At 54.2% G+C, this 19303-nt stretch overlaps 1 protein-coding gene across 14 annotated transcripts in view; it reads left to right on the top strand.

Moving 5' to 3' along the window:
- RAB37 (RAB37, member RAS oncogene family) overlaps nucleotides 1–18469 on the top strand; it is a 53763-nt gene extending 35294 nt beyond the window's left edge. Inside the window, exons 1-9 of one of the 14 annotated variants that reach the window (XM_036222416.1) lie at nucleotides 10314–10467; nucleotides 13126–13236; nucleotides 14253–14294; nucleotides 14774–14840; nucleotides 14925–14977; nucleotides 15901–15966; nucleotides 16569–16625; nucleotides 16703–16779; nucleotides 16961–18469. In XM_036222416.1, coding sequence (XP_036078309.1) covers nucleotides 10375–10467; nucleotides 13126–13236; nucleotides 14253–14294; nucleotides 14774–14840; nucleotides 14925–14977; nucleotides 15901–15966; nucleotides 16569–16625; nucleotides 16703–16779; nucleotides 16961–17066 — 672 coding nt within the window. In that variant the 5' untranslated portion in view covers nucleotides 10314–10374 and the 3' untranslated portion in view covers nucleotides 17067–18469. Of the gene's footprint in view, nucleotides 1–7638; nucleotides 7750–10035; nucleotides 10132–10313; nucleotides 10468–10504; nucleotides 14295–14773; nucleotides 14841–14924; nucleotides 14978–15900; nucleotides 16626–16702; nucleotides 16878–16960 lie in introns of those variants that run through there. The other 13 variants (XM_036222417.1, XM_036222418.1, XM_036222423.1 and 10 more) reach the window with 13 other exon arrangements.
- Nucleotides 18470–19303: the final 834 nt, after the last annotated feature.

Genomic DNA, 19303 nt, shown 5'->3' on the forward strand with positions numbered 1-19303 from the left:
CCATGTGCGCACACGTGTTTGCCTGTGTACATCCACGGGGTGTGTGTGTGCACGCGCAGTGTGTGTGTTGACGCATTCACTGGGTTCTCCTGGTTACAAAGAACGGAGACTTGCTCAAGCTGCTTCTCGTGGTCACTGCGAACTTGCAAACTCCAGGCTGCTTTCTCCAGGCCTCTTTGAGGACCCCACCCGTTCGTTCGGAGGGGGAAGTGTTCTCGTATTGGGTCTCTCCCGCCCGGAAGAGAGGGTCCGCGGGAAGTGTGCCGCAAGGCTCACTTGAGAATTACAGTGACCAACATCTAAACCAAGTGGGCCTGAAGAAAACCAAGAAACAGCCTCTCCACAGAGGAACACCAGGAAGCCGCGTTTACACAGGGTTCACCGAGACCGGTCCTCGGGGTTAGAGTGGTTTCGCTCTGGGCTCTGCCACCAGCGTGACGGTGGCTTTGCTGTGTTCCCCTTCTCAGGTCCCATGGGGCTTCTAGCTTCTCATTTCTTTGTGAAAATAAGGAAGAGGCAGATTTTCCATGAAGCTGACTGATGGAGTTCAGACATCAGCACCCCTCACCTGATAGGCTCCTTCTGAGGCCCTATATCAAAGCCCGTATTCATAATTTAGGGTCCTTTTTCCTAAAAAGGAGTCACGATGCTGTCTAATCTTCACGCCTGTGGCAGACAGTCCCACCCTGCCTTTCAACTCCATAGTTGTTCTCATTAAAGAGGCAGAGTCTATTCACCCTGAGTCCGAACATGACCTGTGACCTACTTTGCCCAAGAAAATGCAGAAGAAGAGATGCTGCATCATTTCGAACCTCGGCCTGCGGAGGTCTCTTGCTCTCTCTCATGCATATCTGCTTCTGCTGTGAGAACACACGGGCGATCCAGCAGGGGGATGGGGCACAGGTGGAGCGGAGCCAAGCGGCACCCGCCAACAGCCAAGGGAGCCCAGTAGAAACCAGAAGGGCCGTCCAGGTTAAACTGCCGACTCACAGACTTGTTCTGTGTCACCGAGTTCGAGACAGTTCATTGCAGCATCGCTGTGGCAATAGAAAACTAAAAGGTCACGCAAAACCTAGACCCGCCTGAGAGCAGCTGCCTTACCTTCCTCTTTGTATGGCTTGATTTGACCCCTGGCTTTCTGTTCCCCTGGATCCTCTCTGCCCTGACTTGGCCTGGCAGCTGCTCACAGATGGCCCCTCCTGCTCTCCTGCCTCAAGACTCCCATCGTCACCTCTTCCTCTGATGCGGTTCAGATCAGAACAGAACTGGGACCAACAGAACCATCTGTGGCCTGTGCTTTAAAATAATAAATCGGTCCGAATAACAAAAGCAATGTATGTCCATTTGAAGGAAATATATTGTGAAATACAGATAAAGTTAAAAAAAAAAAAAGATTTAATCGCCTTAATCTCACTTTTAACGCTAAGATTCACACTTCCATCTTTTATCTCTTCTTGCAAAAACACGCAGTTATTTCCGAAATCAAGCAAAGTCACTAATGTGTGGTAAGGGCTCACATCACTCATTGCTCAACAGATTTTCACTGCGGACAACACTGTCTCCTTTGGGAAAAGATGTCACATAAACGAATGTCATCGAGACGGATGGGTTTAAGAGCCTCGGAGAGCCAACTCACGTTTCTTTGGGAGGGACATGTATCCAGGATCCGCAGCCTCAAAATCCTCTTGGTTGCCGTGGACTTAGACACGACAGACTATCTGTTTTCAGACCGCCATCTGTTCGTAGGTGACGGAGGGCCAGTGTTGAAAGGGCTGGTGTAGCCGAGTCTCTCCCATTCTAGATTAGAGATGCATGAGGGCTGTCTCCCCGGGGGCAGAAAGCACATTTGGCATATAGTAGATGCTCAATAAATAATTGATGGAAAAAATGAATAAAAGAATGAACTATTGTCTGCGAAGAAGCTCTGCCTCGCACCTGTGAGCCAGTCGTAAGCTAGAGTTGTTAGCAATCGCTCCTGTACCTTTCGGTCTACCCACGATGTGCTATGCTCCATATTTTTGTAGTTATCATCTTGAATCCCAATTACGAATCTAGAGGAAAGGAGATGTTAATTCCACTTTTCATATTTAAAAAAAAAAAAATCAAGGCTCAGAAAGCAAGTAACTTGTCCAGGGTCACATGGCTGGCTATTAACTGGCAGAGCCAAGATTCGACCCCTCTCCACACATCGAGTTAACCCTTTGAAGGCAGAGAAGGCGAAAGAGCTCTTCGATTTTCAGAACGGAGGCTCTATCACCTTTGCCACCTGCCCCTCAGGTATATCTGAGATGTGTAATCCCTGTTAAAATGGACAGAGAGGAATAACTACCATTCAGGCTCCCTCTGCCCAGAGAGCTCGATCTTTTTTTAAAGCCATGATTAGTGGGCTAGATCTGTTTAAATCGAGCATTTGTTCAGCGACGGTTAGGTTGGTGGTCCCCAGCAATATGCAGGCGTTTTCCGATTACAAAGCCATGTGTGTCCATTATAGAAAAATAAGGAAACACAGAGAACACAAATGCCTTTTGTCTCCCCTAACCCCACCATGCCGAGATAATCACTGTTCAATACACGTATGTGTAACCATGATCGGCCTTTTGTTCTGCATTTATTAGGCCTCCTTACTCCAGAAAAGTATACAAAGAAAATATGGCTAATAATACCTTCTCGGAAATACCATGAGTTAATGCTGTGCGGTAGGAAAACTAATTTTCCCTCCTACCCTTTTAGCTTCTTCTGGCTGGACTAATAACTAAATTAACATGATACAGATTAGCAGGCGAAAACGACCAAATTTATTACATATATACGTCAAGGGTGGGGGGGTCCATAAGAATATGAGACCGCCGGACAGATCAAGCAGTTAAGGCTCATAAGTCATCTTGAGCTAAGGAGAAGGGGCGGTTGTCGTCTGGAATTTCAAAGGGCAGGGAGGCAGTTTACACGGAGATAGAAAAGCAAATATTTGGCACATAAATGTTTGCTGGGGCATCTTTAACAGTAGGGCACAAAGAGGACTTTGATCAAACAGACCTTTCTAAGTTCCTCGCTGTCTGTCACACTTAGTTTACGTTAAACTACAGTTCTCTGCGTTGGTATCTCCTTTCCGGAGTGGGTCCTTTACCTGCATTCTTTTAGGCAGTTAGCAGGTAGGTCAAAGGTTCTTCTTGAGTCTTTCGTTTCTTAAAAATAATCGGCTTAAAATAATCAATATCCCAAAAGGTATATTTTAGGATGGCAAACTCTGCTTCTCGACACCTTTTTTAAAAGGATAAGGTAAGCAATTGTTTTAAAAATATATATGTATAGAGAGAGAAATGAAAAGTAAAAGTCTTCTCTCCAGCCCCCCACCTCGCCACCCCCAGAACCTCAGAGGGAACCACACCCTCAGCCTCTGCTGACTTCCTGGCAACGGTGTGTCCAAAACCAGCGCAGACGCCTCAGCCGAGGACACGCAGCCGTCGCACGAGCACGCCTCTGCGCCCCCTCTTGTACTTTACGATTTACTGTTTCCCAAATAGCACATACGGGTCTACTTCGCTCTTTTGTCAGTTTCACAGTATTGCATTGTACGGATGTTCTCGAGTCTATTTAACCAATCCCAACTGCTGAATCGTTCGCTCTCACATGCTACGGCGAGCATCCTTGTCCACCTATCTTAGAGTACTTTTGCAAGCAAAGCCATAAAATCACCGAGTCAAAGGAATCTGCATTTGTAACTTTGACGGATATTGACAGTTAACTCTCTAAAAAGGTTCCCCCATGTGTGCTCTCACCAATGAAGCATGTATGGGAGCCTGCTCCCCAAAGTCTCAGCCAATGCTGGCCATTATCAAACTAGTATCAAACTATTAAATGTTATATTGTGTCAGTCAGGGGTCTCCAGAGAAACAAAAGCAGTGAGATAGATAGATAGATGATAGATAGATAGATAGATAGATAGATAGATAGATAGATAATACACACACACACACACACACACACACACACGAAGAGTTAGAGAGAAGGAGGAAAGGGGGAGACAGAGAGAGAGATCAAGGAACTGGCTTAACTTGCTGTGGCGTCTGCCCAGTCCGAAACCTGCAGTCGGCCTACAGGTTGGACATTCTCACACAGGAGCTGATGCTGCACTCTTGAAGCAGAATTCTCTGGCTCCTCAGAGAAATTTTCGTTTTGCAGCTAAGGTCTTTTAATTAATTGGATGAGGCCCGACCAGATTATTGAAGAATCAAGTCAGCTGATCACAGATGTTAACCCCATCCATAATAAACCCTCACAGCAACATCTAGGTTAGTGTTTAATTGAATAACCAGGTACAGTAGCCTGGGCAAGTTGACACATAGAACTAACCACACACACACACACACACACACACACACACACTCAATATACCTATTCATATCCTTTGTTCATTTTTCTGTTGAGATTTTCCTTTGAGAACTCTTTATGTTACTGGCTATAGTCACTCGTTGTCACGTGTCTTGCAAATAGATTCCCTCTAGCATTTCTCATTTGATTTTGTTTCTGGTATCTTCTGTTGACCAGACATTTTTATTTCTATGCAGTCGGATCGACCGATCTTTTTCTTCGTGGCACCTACGTTTCCTCTCCTTGTTAGGAAGGTTGCTCAGAGCCCCTGTGGAAGCCATGCTAACCACCCCATTTCTCTAGGTTTTCTAACTGTTCCCCCTGAATCCTGGAGTCACAGGGGAGCAAAGGGCTTGGACAGCGTTAGCCGGATCCCATCAAGAGGACTCCACTCAAGGATGATTTAACGTTAGGTTCCTGCTTTTAGCAACGGCTCAATACAAAAGCTGTAGAATAAGCTTTGCATCGTCTGCAAAATTACAATTGCCCGTCTTGTCAATCAAGGCACCCTGCAGAAGAATCGCATGACGGATTCTTCTCAGCCTCACACGCCAGGGGGAAATGCTCATTGAGGAAGGGACTCAGGCGTCCTTTGTCAGGAAGTAAGAACGACACACCCCACCTGGTTTCCCACTTTGTCCTGACTGCCAGGAAATCTAGACTCCAACGTTAGGCTCAAGGCAGGAACACCCCAGCCTCACTCTGAGGAGGAGGCTTTCCTCAGGCAGAGTTTGTAACTGCTTTCTTGTGTTGGTGGGTTTTGTTTCAAGCCGCCTCAAATCCCTTTTGGAAATGCACGAGGCACAAATAATAGACATGAGCAAACGGCTTAAGAAGAGAGAACAAAGACACTTTTCTGAACCGCGGCAGAGTTGACAGAAGTTTCTGTAGGATCCGGGATTAATTGACATTTTCATAAACGTCCCAAAAGAGGGAAGATACAGTAAAAAACCTGGGTCCCAAGTTGACCGTTAGCTTCTTCAAGCAGTGAAATTTGGAATCAACCTGGGAAAAGTTTAGGAAAAACGCCGGCAGCAAATGGGCAGAGAGAGAAAGTCTGTCACGTGTCTAAGGTAATGAATTCAGGCAAACCCGTCCTAACATTTGGAGGACCAGGGCCAGGGTACAAATAAAGGTCCATAGACCAATATTTTAACGCTCTAAGTCAAGCTAAAAAATAAACTATCAAATCGAGTGTGTCCTATATTCCTGCTTTGACACATATATCTTCATACCGAACTGGCAGAAAGGTTCGAATGTGGGGTTCTCGAAAGTTCCACACCAGAAAGTGGCAGCCTAGTGACAGCCATCTCCTGGTCCTCAGCTCCCACCCACGGCCACTCTTCAGCCTCCTGCACACTCCACACCTGGAGGTCCTGAGGAGAATGATGTGGACACCCCAGGTTTTACATCCAAGCTCTGTCAACACCCACGCAAACAGTCACCCCTCGGCTAGTGTTGTACAGTGAATATTACACTAGCAGTGAGCTCTGGGAGAAGCGTTCTTTATAGGAGGGACAGGGGACCTTTGGTCCTATGGGCATCTCATTCCTGCAGAGGGGCACCGACAGAAGAGGGCCAGGTCTAAGGAGGTCCTCTGAGCTCTCCATAGTGGCCCAGCCAAAAGTTCTTAGACCTGATACCAGCATCTCCACGGGACTGCAGTTTCTAAAAAGACCGATAAGGGAACATCATCATCCTGCCCCTGGCCCCAGAGGTCATCATACAGTTTCATCATCTGACATGCTGAACCCTGTCACCCTGGACCATGTCCCCACTGAACAAGGCCCCAAGAAGATGGAACTGTACGATGAGAGAAGAAAGTGATGGAAACTCTTCACCCTGCAAAAGAAAAGGATAAAAGGGAAAAGAATTAGAATCTTTAGTAAATGAATAAGACAGGCCTACCTGGAAGGACTGACCCCTCACATTCTGGAATGGTCTCCCTGGGAAGCACTTCTTCAAGGCTGAGGAAGCTGGAGTTGAGAGGCAAATTATTAAAGCCGCTGCACCTGCAAACGAAGGGAGCCCTTTGACCCAGGAGGAAATAAAAGCTGGACAGAACTTGTTTTGGAACTTAACCGAGGCAAACAGTGACCATGGATCTGGCCCGTTGGTCTTTATGCTTTTACATTTTTAATTTTTTTATGTCCTTTTTGTTGCTGTTTTCGCAAGTCGAGCTAAAGTTGGCATCTCCTAAGCCCTTCCAACAACCTTGCCTGCTCGCCTTCGAAAAGTAGCTATGGTCCACGTTGACACTAAGGCCTTTACCCACCCGGTCATTCATTCATTCATTCGTTCATTCACGCACTGAGAGACAGCCGCGTACCAGGGCTGGGCGCATGCGTGTTTCTCCTCTGCTGCTTATGACGCATCGCACCGGAACCTCCACGTTACTTCACACCCTCCTTCCGCTCAGGATGGAAGTGGCCGTCCCTTCTTTTCCCAAACTCCAATACCTTATTCCAGGGCCAAGGGCAAACTCTTCCTGAGGCATATAGCCACACGCATCCTGTTTATTTATTTATTTTTATTCTGTAGATTTTTTTTTTTTTAGACTTATCCATGCAAAAGACCCATTGGGTTAGTCCAGATCTTCCAAGAAGCAGACGTCAAAAGGGAATTCAGTGTGCAGGAATTTCCCTAGGGGAGACCCCCATGCGAGGAATGAGGCAGAAGCAGGGAGAGGTGGGGGGAATCGTCAGGCCGCGATGAGGGTCTGCGCTCACGTGAAGGGCGGAGGCCAGGAAGTGCCCGTGTGGAAGTGTCCGGGACCCTCGAACAGTCTCTGGAAGGTTCTGTAGGAGCCATGAGGAGGTCCCGCAGCTGAAATCGGCTGTTAGGGGCGTCCCGTGTCTCCCAGAAACAGGCCTGCCTCAGCGCCCCTGCCACGCTCCGCCTTGGGCTGGGCGCTGCCTGAGCTGAGCTGGGCCGTGGTGCGGGCCGTGGTGCGGGCCGTGGTGCAGGCGGTGGTGCGGGCCGTAGTGCGGGCCCGCTGGTGACAGCTGCGCAGCGCGGCACGGGGCCCTCGGTCATCACGCTCCTGTGGCTGGGAGTCTGAGAGGCACAGTCTCACGGTCGCCTCAGACGTTTGCCATCGTGGGAGGGAACAAGGTTTCGTCTATGCTTGCGTGCCTCCTTCAGGGACGTCAGTAGCAAAGCAGGAGTTTGACGTGTGTGTCTGGGCGTGCGACTCCCTCAGCCACAATGACGTCCCAGAGGCCAGATTCACGCTGCAGGCCCTCACGCCTCTCTGTTGCTCCCTTTCAGACCATCCTGGTGGGGGACAGTGGCGTGGGGAAGACGTCTCTGCTGGTCCAGTTCGACCAGGGAAAGTTCATCCCAGGCTCCTTCTCGGCCACCGTGGGCATCGGATTCACAGTAAGCACTCCCAGCCTCAGGGGACCTGACACCCTCCGCCAAGGCCCCGGCAGGAAATGGGTGGACATTCACGTTGCATCATGCAAGAAGGTTTAATAAAGGCCGTTTACCAAGGTGTAAGCAGGACGTTGGGAAACCAGGCGGGGTGACGCAGTGGCCTTGGGGAGGGGCAGGGCCTCCATCCCACACCCGGCTGCAGGAGGTGAGAGGAGGGAATGACGTCCAGCCCCAGAGTCAGAGAGGGCTGTGCGGAGAGGCCCGGCTGGCAGGAGCTGCGACCTGCGGTACAGGAAGGCAGCAGCGCCTGGCGGCTCTCTTGCGAGGGGCAGCCAGGGCAGCCAGCCCCCCACGCGGCTCTCCTCCTGCTCCCCCATCTCTTTCTGGGGCGCCCCACGGGCTGAACACAGAGGCTAGAAAGCAAGGAAAAATCTTTGTGTGTATGTGTATGTGTGCGTGTGAATTTTTCAGTTCCTTTTTTTTATTCTTACCAATTTTTGCTTTATAGTGATGTGCCATGCTGCGAGGGACATTAATATTTTTCTTAATAATATTTCTCGTTTTTCAGTTACAGTTGACATATGCCATTATATTGGCTTCAGGGAAACAGTATAGTGATTGGACGTTTATATAACTTACCAAATGATCGCCCCAATAGGTCTGGTACCCATCTGACACCACACACACTCTTATAGTGGAGGGCAGTGACAGCAGCCTGTGTTAGGAACCAAATCAGGGACCCATGACCGACCCTGGGCCTAGACACAGCTGCTCACTTACAAAGAGGTTTGCAGCTCTCGACGAGAAAATGTCTGTCTCCTCGGTGAGCCCCCGGCCCACTTCTCTTTCTATGCCTGGGACCCTCCATTCCTGTCCTCTCCAGAGACAGGTCTCTTCTGCTCCGAGCAGCTGACACTTTGCACAACAGCTTAAGGCTCCCATATTGCACTGAGCAAAGGGGCTGGAGGACATTGGGGTCTCCTTCAAATATCAGTGGTCTATGGGTCCCTGGAGAACCAGGCCGCAAGACCCTTGCATATCCACCTGTCATTCACACGAAGACTTTAAATACTACTTACAGGTGGTAATTTGCAAGTGCCCCATGGGTGGTCCTGACTGTGGCCTGGAATTCCTCCTGTGTCATGGTAACTGAGACAGAGGGGGCCACTGAAGGCCCAACTCATAGGGCAGCAGAGCCTGGGCAGAGGAGAGGGAAGGAGCTCCGCTTTTGAAGGAGACAGGGATGAGTGAGGTGCCAGGGCCTCTGGATCAACCTTCACCCCAGACACCAGCAGGCCCACTGCCTGCTGGGAGGGGACCTGTCCAGCTTCCGTGCAGGTGCCTCTCAAATCAAGATTTTCCCCAGCTCCATCACCAGCACCGCCAAACTGGCTGCCAAGCCCTGCTGAGAGGTTTCTTGGGGTGCTGACATTGATGGCATTTCCACAGTCATCTTTATGGCTGCCTGCCTCCAGAAAATAATCCCGGCTGAGGAAAAAAATCACAGGGCTGGAGGTGGATGGACACAAAGTACGCAAAGCCACACCTGCCCCTCACCCTTAACACCTAAGTAAAAAGATGCGGGCGCCCCTCCCCCAACACACCCCTTAAACAGTCCCTGCATAATGCACCCATCCGCCCTCTTCCATGCCTGTGTGGTATGATGAATGAGCTCAATCCACGACACACTCCTGCCCTCTGTCAGCAGGAGCTGCAGGGCTCCTAGGATGTCCTGGAGACTCTGCTCAAAATGATCCACAACTTCATGAATCCATTTGATACCAACCGTTTAAGGTCTACTGAGTACCAAAGGCAGGGGGCCACGCGTGCACGAGACCAGCCTTGCCTTCAGGAGTGCCTAGATTAGTAAGGGTGTGCGAGGAAGGCTTTCCCATGATGGGACATCTTGGGCGCAGCCCAACAGGTCAGGGAGAAATGAGAGCTGATCCACACTAAAGGGTCAAGTTCGAACACCAACTAACCAGGGGTCATGCGCTGCAAGGTGAATATCGGTCGGTAAATATAATTAGATTCACATGAGCTCGGACCAGGCCGCATCGACAGAAGTGAAACTGCCTGGGCGCTGTGTTCAGCATGCACGCCTCCTCTCAAACGCAGCGCGGCGCTGGGTAGGGGCGTCCCCAGCCTCCCCGCGACCCCGCCCCTGGAGCCGCCTGTTGATAGCCAGCGGGCCGGACCTCGGGCGTCACCTGCTGGTCGCGCTGCGCAGCGGCAGCGGGACCCCGGGCGTCGGTGCACGGGGTCCCAGCGATGCCAGACCTTGCGCAGCGGGCGGGGTCTCCAGAGACCGCTCCCCGTGGGAACCTAACCCCGACGGCTGGCGACTTTGGGGGACCAGTCCTGGGGTAGGGAGCAGGAGGACAGGTCAGTGTTTCTTAGGGGGCCCGCCTGCCCCTCGGGAGCTGACGCTGCCGTCTTGCACGCCCTCGCGGGACAGCCCGCTCCGGGCGTGTGTAGTTGCTTGCGGTGGCGGGACGGAGGGAGGAGCCTGTCGGGGTCCGAGCCTGGGCGGTGGAGGGAGAAAGTAGTGGGTGGAGCCTAAGGCGGAGCTGTTGCTGCGCTGTCCCTCGCCCGCCGGCTGCCCCAGCTCACCTCTCGTCCGGAGATATGACGGGCACGCCTGGCGCTGCTGCCACCCGGGATAGCGAGACCCCCCAGCGCTCCCCGCCCTGCAGTCCGAGCTATGACCTCACGGGAAAGGTGGGTGGGCACTGCGCCCAGCGATGGGGACTCCTGTGCCGGCTCTGGGGGCCACCACTTTCCCCCCCGCCCCGCACCCTTCGCCCCGAGACCCTGGAGTTCCCGGTCCCAAGAACCTTTCTGGCTGCGTCTGCTTTAGACTCAGCCCTTCCCTCAGGCAGCAGAGTGGGGAGGGAGGGTCGAAACACATCCCCTGGGCCCATCCCAGTTTCCAGGGATCTGGGCTGGCTCAGCTGAGGCTGGAAGAGGAAGGTCCCAATTTTCTTCTGCCGCACGCCAGCTAATCCGAGCCCCCGGGAATCCTATGCTCCTCGGCAAGGGTTAACTCTACTGGGTACAGGCACCCGAAGTACTAAGAAATGGGGATGCCTAGACACCCGGAGAGGACGCCCCCTGGCGGCCGAGCAACTTGCGGGTAATGCCCTTTTCCCAGCTAAGCTCTCAGCGGAGACTTGACATCCAGTTTCAAGGCCTTAGGCTCTAAACTCTTTAGGTCCCAGGTGCCCCCCACCCCAGTCCTATCTTCTCCCCTTCCACTAGTGTCTCACACCTTCTTCCAGAAGGATGTCGCTAGCCAGAATGCAGGCCCGCCTGGGAATTTTTAGAACCCGAGAAAGATCTCAGCGGTTAGTCACAAGTCCCCCACCTGGGAGAGCACGCGTCAGCTGGCTGGGCCTCCGAGCGTCCGCAGGGGGGCCCTGTGCAGAAGCAGGTGAGGGTGGCAGTGGACATTGGTCTGTCTGTCCTCGCTCCGTGCCCCTGGAGCAGGCAAGTACCAGGAACTCCGAAAGAGGTGCCGAAGGAGCCCAGGTCCACTCTTCATCCAGGCTTGGGAATAAATGAGCGAGGGGGCTGTCCAGTCTCATGCTACATGGCCTTGAAGGAGACCTGCCTCTTTCTGTGCCTTGCTTTCCTCCCCGCACATGGAGGCTCACTCTCCATAGGAGCCCGTGGCCGCCACCCCCATTGTTTCAGAGGAAGCCACTCTACAAGGCACCCGCCCAGAGCTGTTGAGATAGGCGTCCTGTGTGGGCTCTGGGCAGGAAATGGGCCCCTGCGCCTTCAGCGGGAGGGGCACCGCTGAGGGCCAGCCCCTAGGCTGGTGGGGACCACCTGACCTCCTTGCCAGACAAGCCGACTGAGCTGTTTGCCTGGGAGGTGGCGAGGCTGGGCCGCTGGTTGTATTTAGTGGATTTGCCCAGCTGGGTAGGTGGCTGGCATCGTTTGCTCAAGGCAGCCGTGATCTGTAAAGTATACAGGAGCTCACTCTCCCTCCCTCCTTCCCCCATGGGGACTGGGACCTAGGAGCCAGGGAGCAACGCAGGCTCCAGAGGGCCCCCCCAGCCCTCCATCTGTCCCTGGGGCTAAGCAGCACCTGTGGAGACTTGGCCGCTGGCCTTCACCAGCCTGCATGCCCCAAGACCATCCCTGGAGACTCAGTCCAGGACAGAACGGGAGGAGGCTGGCGGGAGGTCCTTGGGTTGGATTAGAGGGGATGGGGGCTAGCAGCAGGCACTGTGCTGGAGTCTCAGGTAGTTCACGCCAGCATTATTGGTCCTAGCCATTAACCGACTTTAGAAAGGCCTAGCTACAGTGGAGACCATGCCACAGAAAGGTTAAGGAATCGTCTCCAAGTCCCCAGTAAAACATTTAGGAGCCAGGACCCCAGCCTTCATACACCTTTTACTGAGCCCCCTACTTCTCTACCAAAGTTAGTTAATCCCAACATCCCATGCGCACAGCAGAGAAGCCTTTGGGTGCCACTGTCAAGGTCAGAGCCTCAAAAATGACTGAAACCTAGTCCCTGCTCAACCCATGAAGTATGTGACCAGCAGGTTGGGAAAACTGCAGCATTAGGTCTAGACCTCTGTTCTCTGAGATTAAGGAATGACTGGACAGAGAGGGCTGTCCTCTGCCACCCCAAGGCCCCCAGGGAAGGTGAGGAGAGGCTGGCCAGGAGCAGGACATACCCCACCGCCCCACACTCCCTGCCCTGCAGGGGCCGATGATGCCAATTTGCAGCCATTTGCCCCACCTGGGAGGTTTCTGCTGAAAAGAACTGCAGGCGGAATGCCTCCCCACCCCGGTGTAAATTTCAACCTTCCCTAATTCATGCAACCTCTTTATAAACATAAAACGTCATTAAAATTGTCCAAATAAATGTTCTGAAAAAGAACCCGAACAATAGTGATTTTAGAATCAGAGGACAGTGCCCACCCCCATCAGCCCCCCAATACCTCCCCCAGCGCCAGTATTAACTCTTCCCTTTCCTGGCACGGTAGCCCCCGCGCATGCGTGCCTGTCGTTGGGACGCACGCAGAGGGAGGGAGTCGGCGATGGCGTGGCAGGGGGCAAGTGTGTCTGAGACAAATGTGGTTCTCTAGGGCCACCCAGCACAGCTGGGGACCTGCTGGTGCTGAGGTCTCAACTCAGGCTTCCAGGAAATTGGGTGAGGAAAGGAGGGTCCCAGGGCGAGCCCGAGGTGAGCGCGTGGCGCAGAGACGCAGGGCGGAGGCAGAGGCTTTCTGGAAGCAGGCGCCCCTCGGCGCTGTCGGCATCTTTTCCTCGCCCTCTGCCCCTCTTTCCAGGGCCTGTCTCCCCGGAAGCCCAGAAACTCGCCCCGACTCCCCATTAACTGCCTCTGCCCCCATCTCCTAGGTGATGCTTCTGGGAGACTCGGGCGTTGGGAAAACCTGTTTCCTGATCCAATTCAAAGACGGGGCCTTCTTGTCCGGGACCTTCATAGCCACCGTCGGCATAGACTTCAGGGTGAGGTGGCTGCAGGCTCTGCCTCCAGCGAGCCGGGGGCTGCGGCTCAGGCACAGGGGGCGCTGCCCTCCCCTCGCCTACCCCGCTCCTCAGGACGACTGTGGCTCGGGGCCTGGGGGGCACCAGGGGTGCTCCCTGGGGACCACAGAGGTGGCCAGTTAGAGGAATCTAGGCTTGGTGGGCTTCCTGCCACCCTACAGGATATGAGAAATGAGAGATGGGTGAGCCGAGCTTCCCGGCCCTCAGTCCCTTTGCCCATGGCCCTCCCACCTGGGCGCCTCGGGCAAGGCCTCAGAGGTCCACCGGTCTTTCGGGAGTTCCCCGGAAGCACAGGACTACACTAGGTCGAAGAGCTGGGGTGGCCAGGTGGGGAGAGAGCAGCTTTCCAGGGTCCCTCTTCTCACCTTGATGAACCCACCTTTATGAACCTTTGTCAGGAGTGCCAAGTGCTCTGAGCACTGCGCACCCAAAGGGGCCGGAAGAGTAAGGGTCTAATCCTGGCAGCCCGGGGAGGGGGTGTGGGACGGGAGGCGGTATCAGAGGCTTGGTGTGTCTCTCCCGTGAGGGGGACGAAGCTTCACTCAGGAGAATTTGTGGGCAGCCGTAGATCTGAGACCCTCCAGGGTCCCCAGGATGCTGGTTGGCATCTCATCACTAAGGGCTCGGCTGCAGGATGGGACTGAGCTCTGTGAGAGGCAGACAGAAGCAGGGAAAGAGCAGGGCCCCCAGTGCCCAGCCCTGTGCCACCTGCCGAGCCCCGGGGAGAGCCGGGTCTGGGGCTCCCGCACCCTGGCGTGTGGTGAGAACAGCAGACGAGTTGCCAGAGCACAGGGCTCTACACCGCAGTATCTGGAGTCACCTGGCTGGAGACGTCTCCGGGGCTCACGCCACCGCCCCGAGCCCTGGGGAGCGACCAGGACGGGATGTTTGCTCCTTGGTAGGATGTCAGCAGAGCACAGGAGCCAAGCCTCCCCTGCCCTTCACACCGCCTCTCGCTCTGCCCTTTTCTCTTTCAGAACAAGGTGGTGACTGTGGATGGAGTGAGGGTGAAGCTGCAGGTGAGATCAGAGGCTGCCGGGGAGGAGGGAGGATAGAGGGGCCCGCCCCCGCCCTCGCTGCTCACCCAAACCGCAAGAGGCCTGCGGCTCTACCCTCAGCCTGGGGTGATTTCCTGTGGGGCCCAGGAAAGGGCTTTTGTTTATTCGATGTCTGCAGAAAAAGCAGTTTCAGGAACCCTCTCTTCTGCCAATGCAGTTCAAAGTGCCTTCAGACAAGCTGAGGCTCGCTCCACCTCCTCCCCAGTTTGCCAGGCCTCATCTGCCCTTGGAAGCTGGACGCTCTCAGCCTCTGGGCTGGGGAAGAGGAGGTGGCCCTGAATGAGCTTGAGAACTCAGTAGCTATCACCGTCCAGGACGTTGTCAGATATTCAGAAGCCCGTGAGAACCTAGAGGAGGAAATAGCTCGCCTCCCACACACCTCCCATGCCACAACGGGGGGCCCTCTGCCCCCTTCTCACCTTTTGACCATCCCTTCCTAGATCTGGGACACCGCAGGGCAGGAGCGGTTCCGCAGTGTCACCCATGCTTACTACCGAGATGCCCAGGGTAAGTCCCGCCTGTGCCCGGTCCCCTCGTGATACCTACCCTTCCGGCCCAAGCCCCCTGCGTGATCTCTCTCTCCCCCTGCAGCCTTGCTTCTGCTGTATGACATCACCAACAAGTCTTCCTTCGACAACATCCGGGTAGGTCCCTCTACCCATAACAGGCAGGCAGGACCTACGAAGCTCAGGACTGCTTCCTGCTTTGTGGGGAGGGCGTGGTGCGTGGGGCACTGCCGCCCTCTAAAAACACCTGAGCCGTGACTCAGAAGTAATAAGCTCCTGCTAGGTATTTGACGGGCACGTGGGCGCGGACGCCAGGCAGGCCGTCGTGCACCTCTGTCACCTGCTTAGCACTGACGGTGATTCACGAGTGCACTTCAGAAAGTACCCATCTCCACCTTGGACAATTACCCACAGAGACCAAGCAGAAAAGTGTGTCCGTACATCCAGCCCAAGTTGCGAGCAAGTGACCCAGGCAGACAAGAGTAAGTGGCTCTGTCCTCACAACCGAACTGTTGGAGAACAGAGGTAATAATCCAACAATGCAGGCGCTGACGCTGTGGGCAGGACGGCACAGGTGTCACATGCTCTCTGACCTCAAGGGCAGACAAGCCAACTGGGGGAACGAGACAGGTAGATAGAAAACAGCGTACAGAGAGGATGGAAATCCAGAGCGCTCACGCTGCCACCTCCAACCCCAGGCTCGTGGCAGACATCACCATTCAGTCGCGGCATTCTTGATCACTGAGGCCTCATGTGGCCTTAGACGCCTGAACAAGATGCCCCAAGAAAGCACTGAGGACTTCCAGCCAGCCGATTGATGAGACAAAGCTCTTGCCATCTCTGAACTCCTCAGAACCAGGAGTTGCACTTTGTGGGGTTGGGAGTCACTCAGGACTAGAGAAGCCAGAACAAAAATACAGATGAGAGCACACACAGGGCCTCATGTTTGGGGGGGGCACTGGGTAGCCTAGGATAATGAAATAGGGCGGAAGAAGGAAGGGCAAAGGGACGGGGAGAATGGCAGGTGCTCAGCCTGGGCCTGAGCTCATTGTCTCCCCCAGGCCTGGCTCACTGAGATTCATGAGTACGCCCAGAGGGATGTGGTGATCATGTTGCTAGGCAACAAGGTGAGTGGCTCCATGGCAGGGGCAGCTCATCCCTGCACCTCCTCTGCCACCGCCACAGACTTAGCTCCAGCCAGCCTCAATCACCACCCAGGAGCGGTAACTGGACATCCTTCCAGCAAAGGATTCTTTCCAGTCCCCAGCTTAGGGGTCAGACCTACCTGGAGGCTTCAGCCCATCTCATCTGCCCTCGAAAAGCTGTGGAAATGGCCCCCTTCAGGCAAAGCTCAAGCTGCTGCTTTAGAGATCAAAGCCTGCTCACCCTGTTAGATCATAGTGACTAAGGTCACAGATGCAGAGCTACAACTAGAAAGGGTTAGCTCCAACTGTCATCCCTCTGAGGCTGGGTCACCACACCCTTGCGGAGGAGAGTTACCCACTTCCCCAAGTGGGAGTGAGAACCAGGGTTGGGAGCTGGGGGACTCAGCCTGAACGGGGAGGGAACTCTGGCCCCATTCCAATCATACCGCTTGCAGTCCCACAGGCCACCAGCAGAGGGCGGGCAGTGCCTGCTCCTGGGGCAAAAGATGGGCCAGCAGGGGCAGGAGAGGGGCCAGCTGGGGTCAAGGCTTCCTTCCCCAGAGTGACCCACCTGGGCTTGACAGGCAGATGTGAGCAGTGGAAGGGTGATACGTTCTGAGGACGGAGAGACGCTGGCCAGGGTAAGTGACCGCCTGTGGGCAGGGTGAGGGGTGGGGGCAGCTGGAGACTGGCCCTGAGAATAGTCTCTGTCTGGCAGGAGTATGGAGTGCCCTTCATGGAGACCAGCGCTAAGACGGGCATGAATGTGGAGTTGGCCTTTCTGGCCATCGCCAAGTGAGAGCTGAGCAGAGTCGGGAACCATGCAGGGCGGGGTGGCACCCTCTGGGAACCCTGACCCAGCCCCTGGACCCAACAGCATTCTGCATCCTGAGGTCCATTTGCCCTGGTCCATGGGAGTGGGGAGGAGGCACAGGTCCTCACTCCCTGCCCAGCGCATTGCTTCCTTCTCTTCAAGGGAGCTGAAACACAGAGCCGGGCAGCGGGCCGATGAGCCCAGCTTCCAGATCCGAGACTACGTGGAGTCCCAGAAGAAGCGGCCCAGCTGCTGCTCCTTCCTGTGAATCGCAAGAGGCTGAGCCAAGGCTCCAGGAGCCCGCGAGGATGCCTTCTCCCCCAGATCCGACTGGTTCTGAGCAGCTGAGCCAATGGGGAGAGAGTTGGGGACCCAGTATGCAGCCTCTTCCCAAGGGGCCTACCCTACTTCCTGTAGCTTCCCTGCACCCCGGAGAGGGTAAAATATTTATATTGCATTTTAATGATACATAATTTAATACAAAAAAAAAAGGGTGCCAGTGACCCTGTTCCCGCCCTCACTGCAGCTGGAGAGGCCAAGAAGACCCCAGCCTTCATTTCCTCCAGCTCCCCAGGGACCAATCTTCCCCCAAATAACATGGGCCCTTGTGCTGTGCTGGGAGCTAGACCAAAGTTTACCTCTTATCAGGGAAGCTAAAGAAATGTGGAGCTCAGGCTGGGGCCCAGCCCCCTACGAGGGGGAGAGAGGAGTAGCAGAGATTGGGTCTGTCTGGCTGGCTCCCTCTGGCCTTACCAGCCCCACTCCGGGAGGTGTATTCCTTTTCCTCCAGCCCACAAGCACATGGGGGCACCTGGAAACATCTGGTTCTTGTTCTCTGGACCTCGGATTCAGGGAGATCCCCTCCTTCCTGAATCCCTGATCTTACCTACCTTTCTGCCTATGACCCTATACACCTAAGGTCATAGCAGGGAAAGGTTGTTTTCCTGTCCCAACCCTTTGGCAGGTATGCAGCCCACAGGCTACTTCTTCAAGCAGCCTTAGTGCTTCTACTAGGTAAGGAGTCAGATGAAAAGAAACCCCTCCCCGCTAGAGCAGATTGGAAAAAAATCTGAGAAAACCTCACTCTACATGTGTCCCCCTAAACCAAATGCTGCCTTTCACCTGACCACCCACGCCCTTTTCTTCTGAGACAGACACCGGGGCCAAAACTGCTTCATCTCCCTTCCTACTGAGCTAGGTTAGGGATTGAGAGGTCATCCATTTCTGGGTAAACCAACAATGACATGTGCAAAACAAGGTCACGTGAGTAAGCCTGGGGTGGGGAGAGAGGGGCAGCAAGGAGTTTATGCAGGGTCAAGGTCACGTGTCTCCCAAAGCCCTGACCTCAGCAACCAGAAGGGAACAGGAGTCATACACGTCCTGACCTAGAGGCTCTCCAGGCCAGGGGTGGGGGCGAGGGGCGAGAAAGAGGTACGTGCTGAACATGTCTGAGGCTACTGCGTTTGCTTCGAAGGCAGAAATCTTGCTGTCCGAGCAGTCAGCAGCTCCAACTTGGGCCTGATAAGGAAGCTCTCCAAGGCCTCTCCCAGGCAGAATAAGGAGGAGCCTGACCTTGCCCAAGGCAGGTCGTAAGGGATCCAATCACCCAGGCTGTTCTGGGCCTCTAGCATTTGTGTTTTCCAGAATTAAATTGCAATATTTTGGAAAGTACACCCTGTCCACTGCTTCTCTGAGACGCGCATGGGAGGGAGGAGAAAACTGTTAGAGTGTGTTGGAGGAACTGTCATTGACTGCCACAATTATTTGGTCCTCATCCTTCGATGTCCCCCAGTGGTCGCCTCACCCTTGACAGATTGCCCCCCAGCCTGTGATCAGCCTCTCATCTGTAAGTTGCTGAAAGAAGGCGTATCTTCCCGTCCGAATCGAGTTTTCTTTCTTTATTGAAGAAAGCTAAGGTTCCTTTCCCTGTAGCCTGTACACAGATTGGTTACCTGGCTCTGTTCTGCCTCTCGCCACCCCAACTCCCAAGCCAAATGCTGACGCCAATGCCCAAGACGTTGCCCTAGGACGGCCCGTCTTCAGTGGGCAGCCCCTGCGAAGCCTTGGACTCTGCTGAGTCCTCGCACTGTCCTTGTGAGAATCAGAGCACGCCCCCTCCCAGAAGCGGATCCTGGGATAGCACAATTTGACTCCACGAACAGGAAAATGTTGTTCAAGGAACTCTGTTGGGTTGGAGATGGACATCAGTCTTATTCGTCAGACTGCTGGAACCTCGCAGCCCCGGAGCGGGAGCGGGAGCGGCAGCGGGAGCGGGAGCGGGAGCGGTTTCCCGGGCAACAGTTGCCCCCCCACCCCCACCCCCACCCCCACCCCCACCCCCACCCCCACCCTTGCATTGGAGTTGCACACAAAGTTTTGGCTAAGATTGTTAAAGAATTAGGATCCTTTACCCACGGGGTGGCTCGCCTAATCGCCGCCACAGGTGGGGGAAATCAGAACTGAGCCTGCAGGCCCGTCTTCCCAGTACTGAGAACTCGCCCCGCC

Source organism: Rousettus aegyptiacus, unplaced genomic scaffold (assembly GCF_014176215.1).
Source record: "Rousettus aegyptiacus isolate mRouAeg1 unplaced genomic scaffold, mRouAeg1.p scaffold_m13_p_6, whole genome shotgun sequence".
Taxonomy (NCBI): domain Eukaryota; kingdom Metazoa; phylum Chordata; class Mammalia; order Chiroptera; family Pteropodidae; genus Rousettus; species Rousettus aegyptiacus.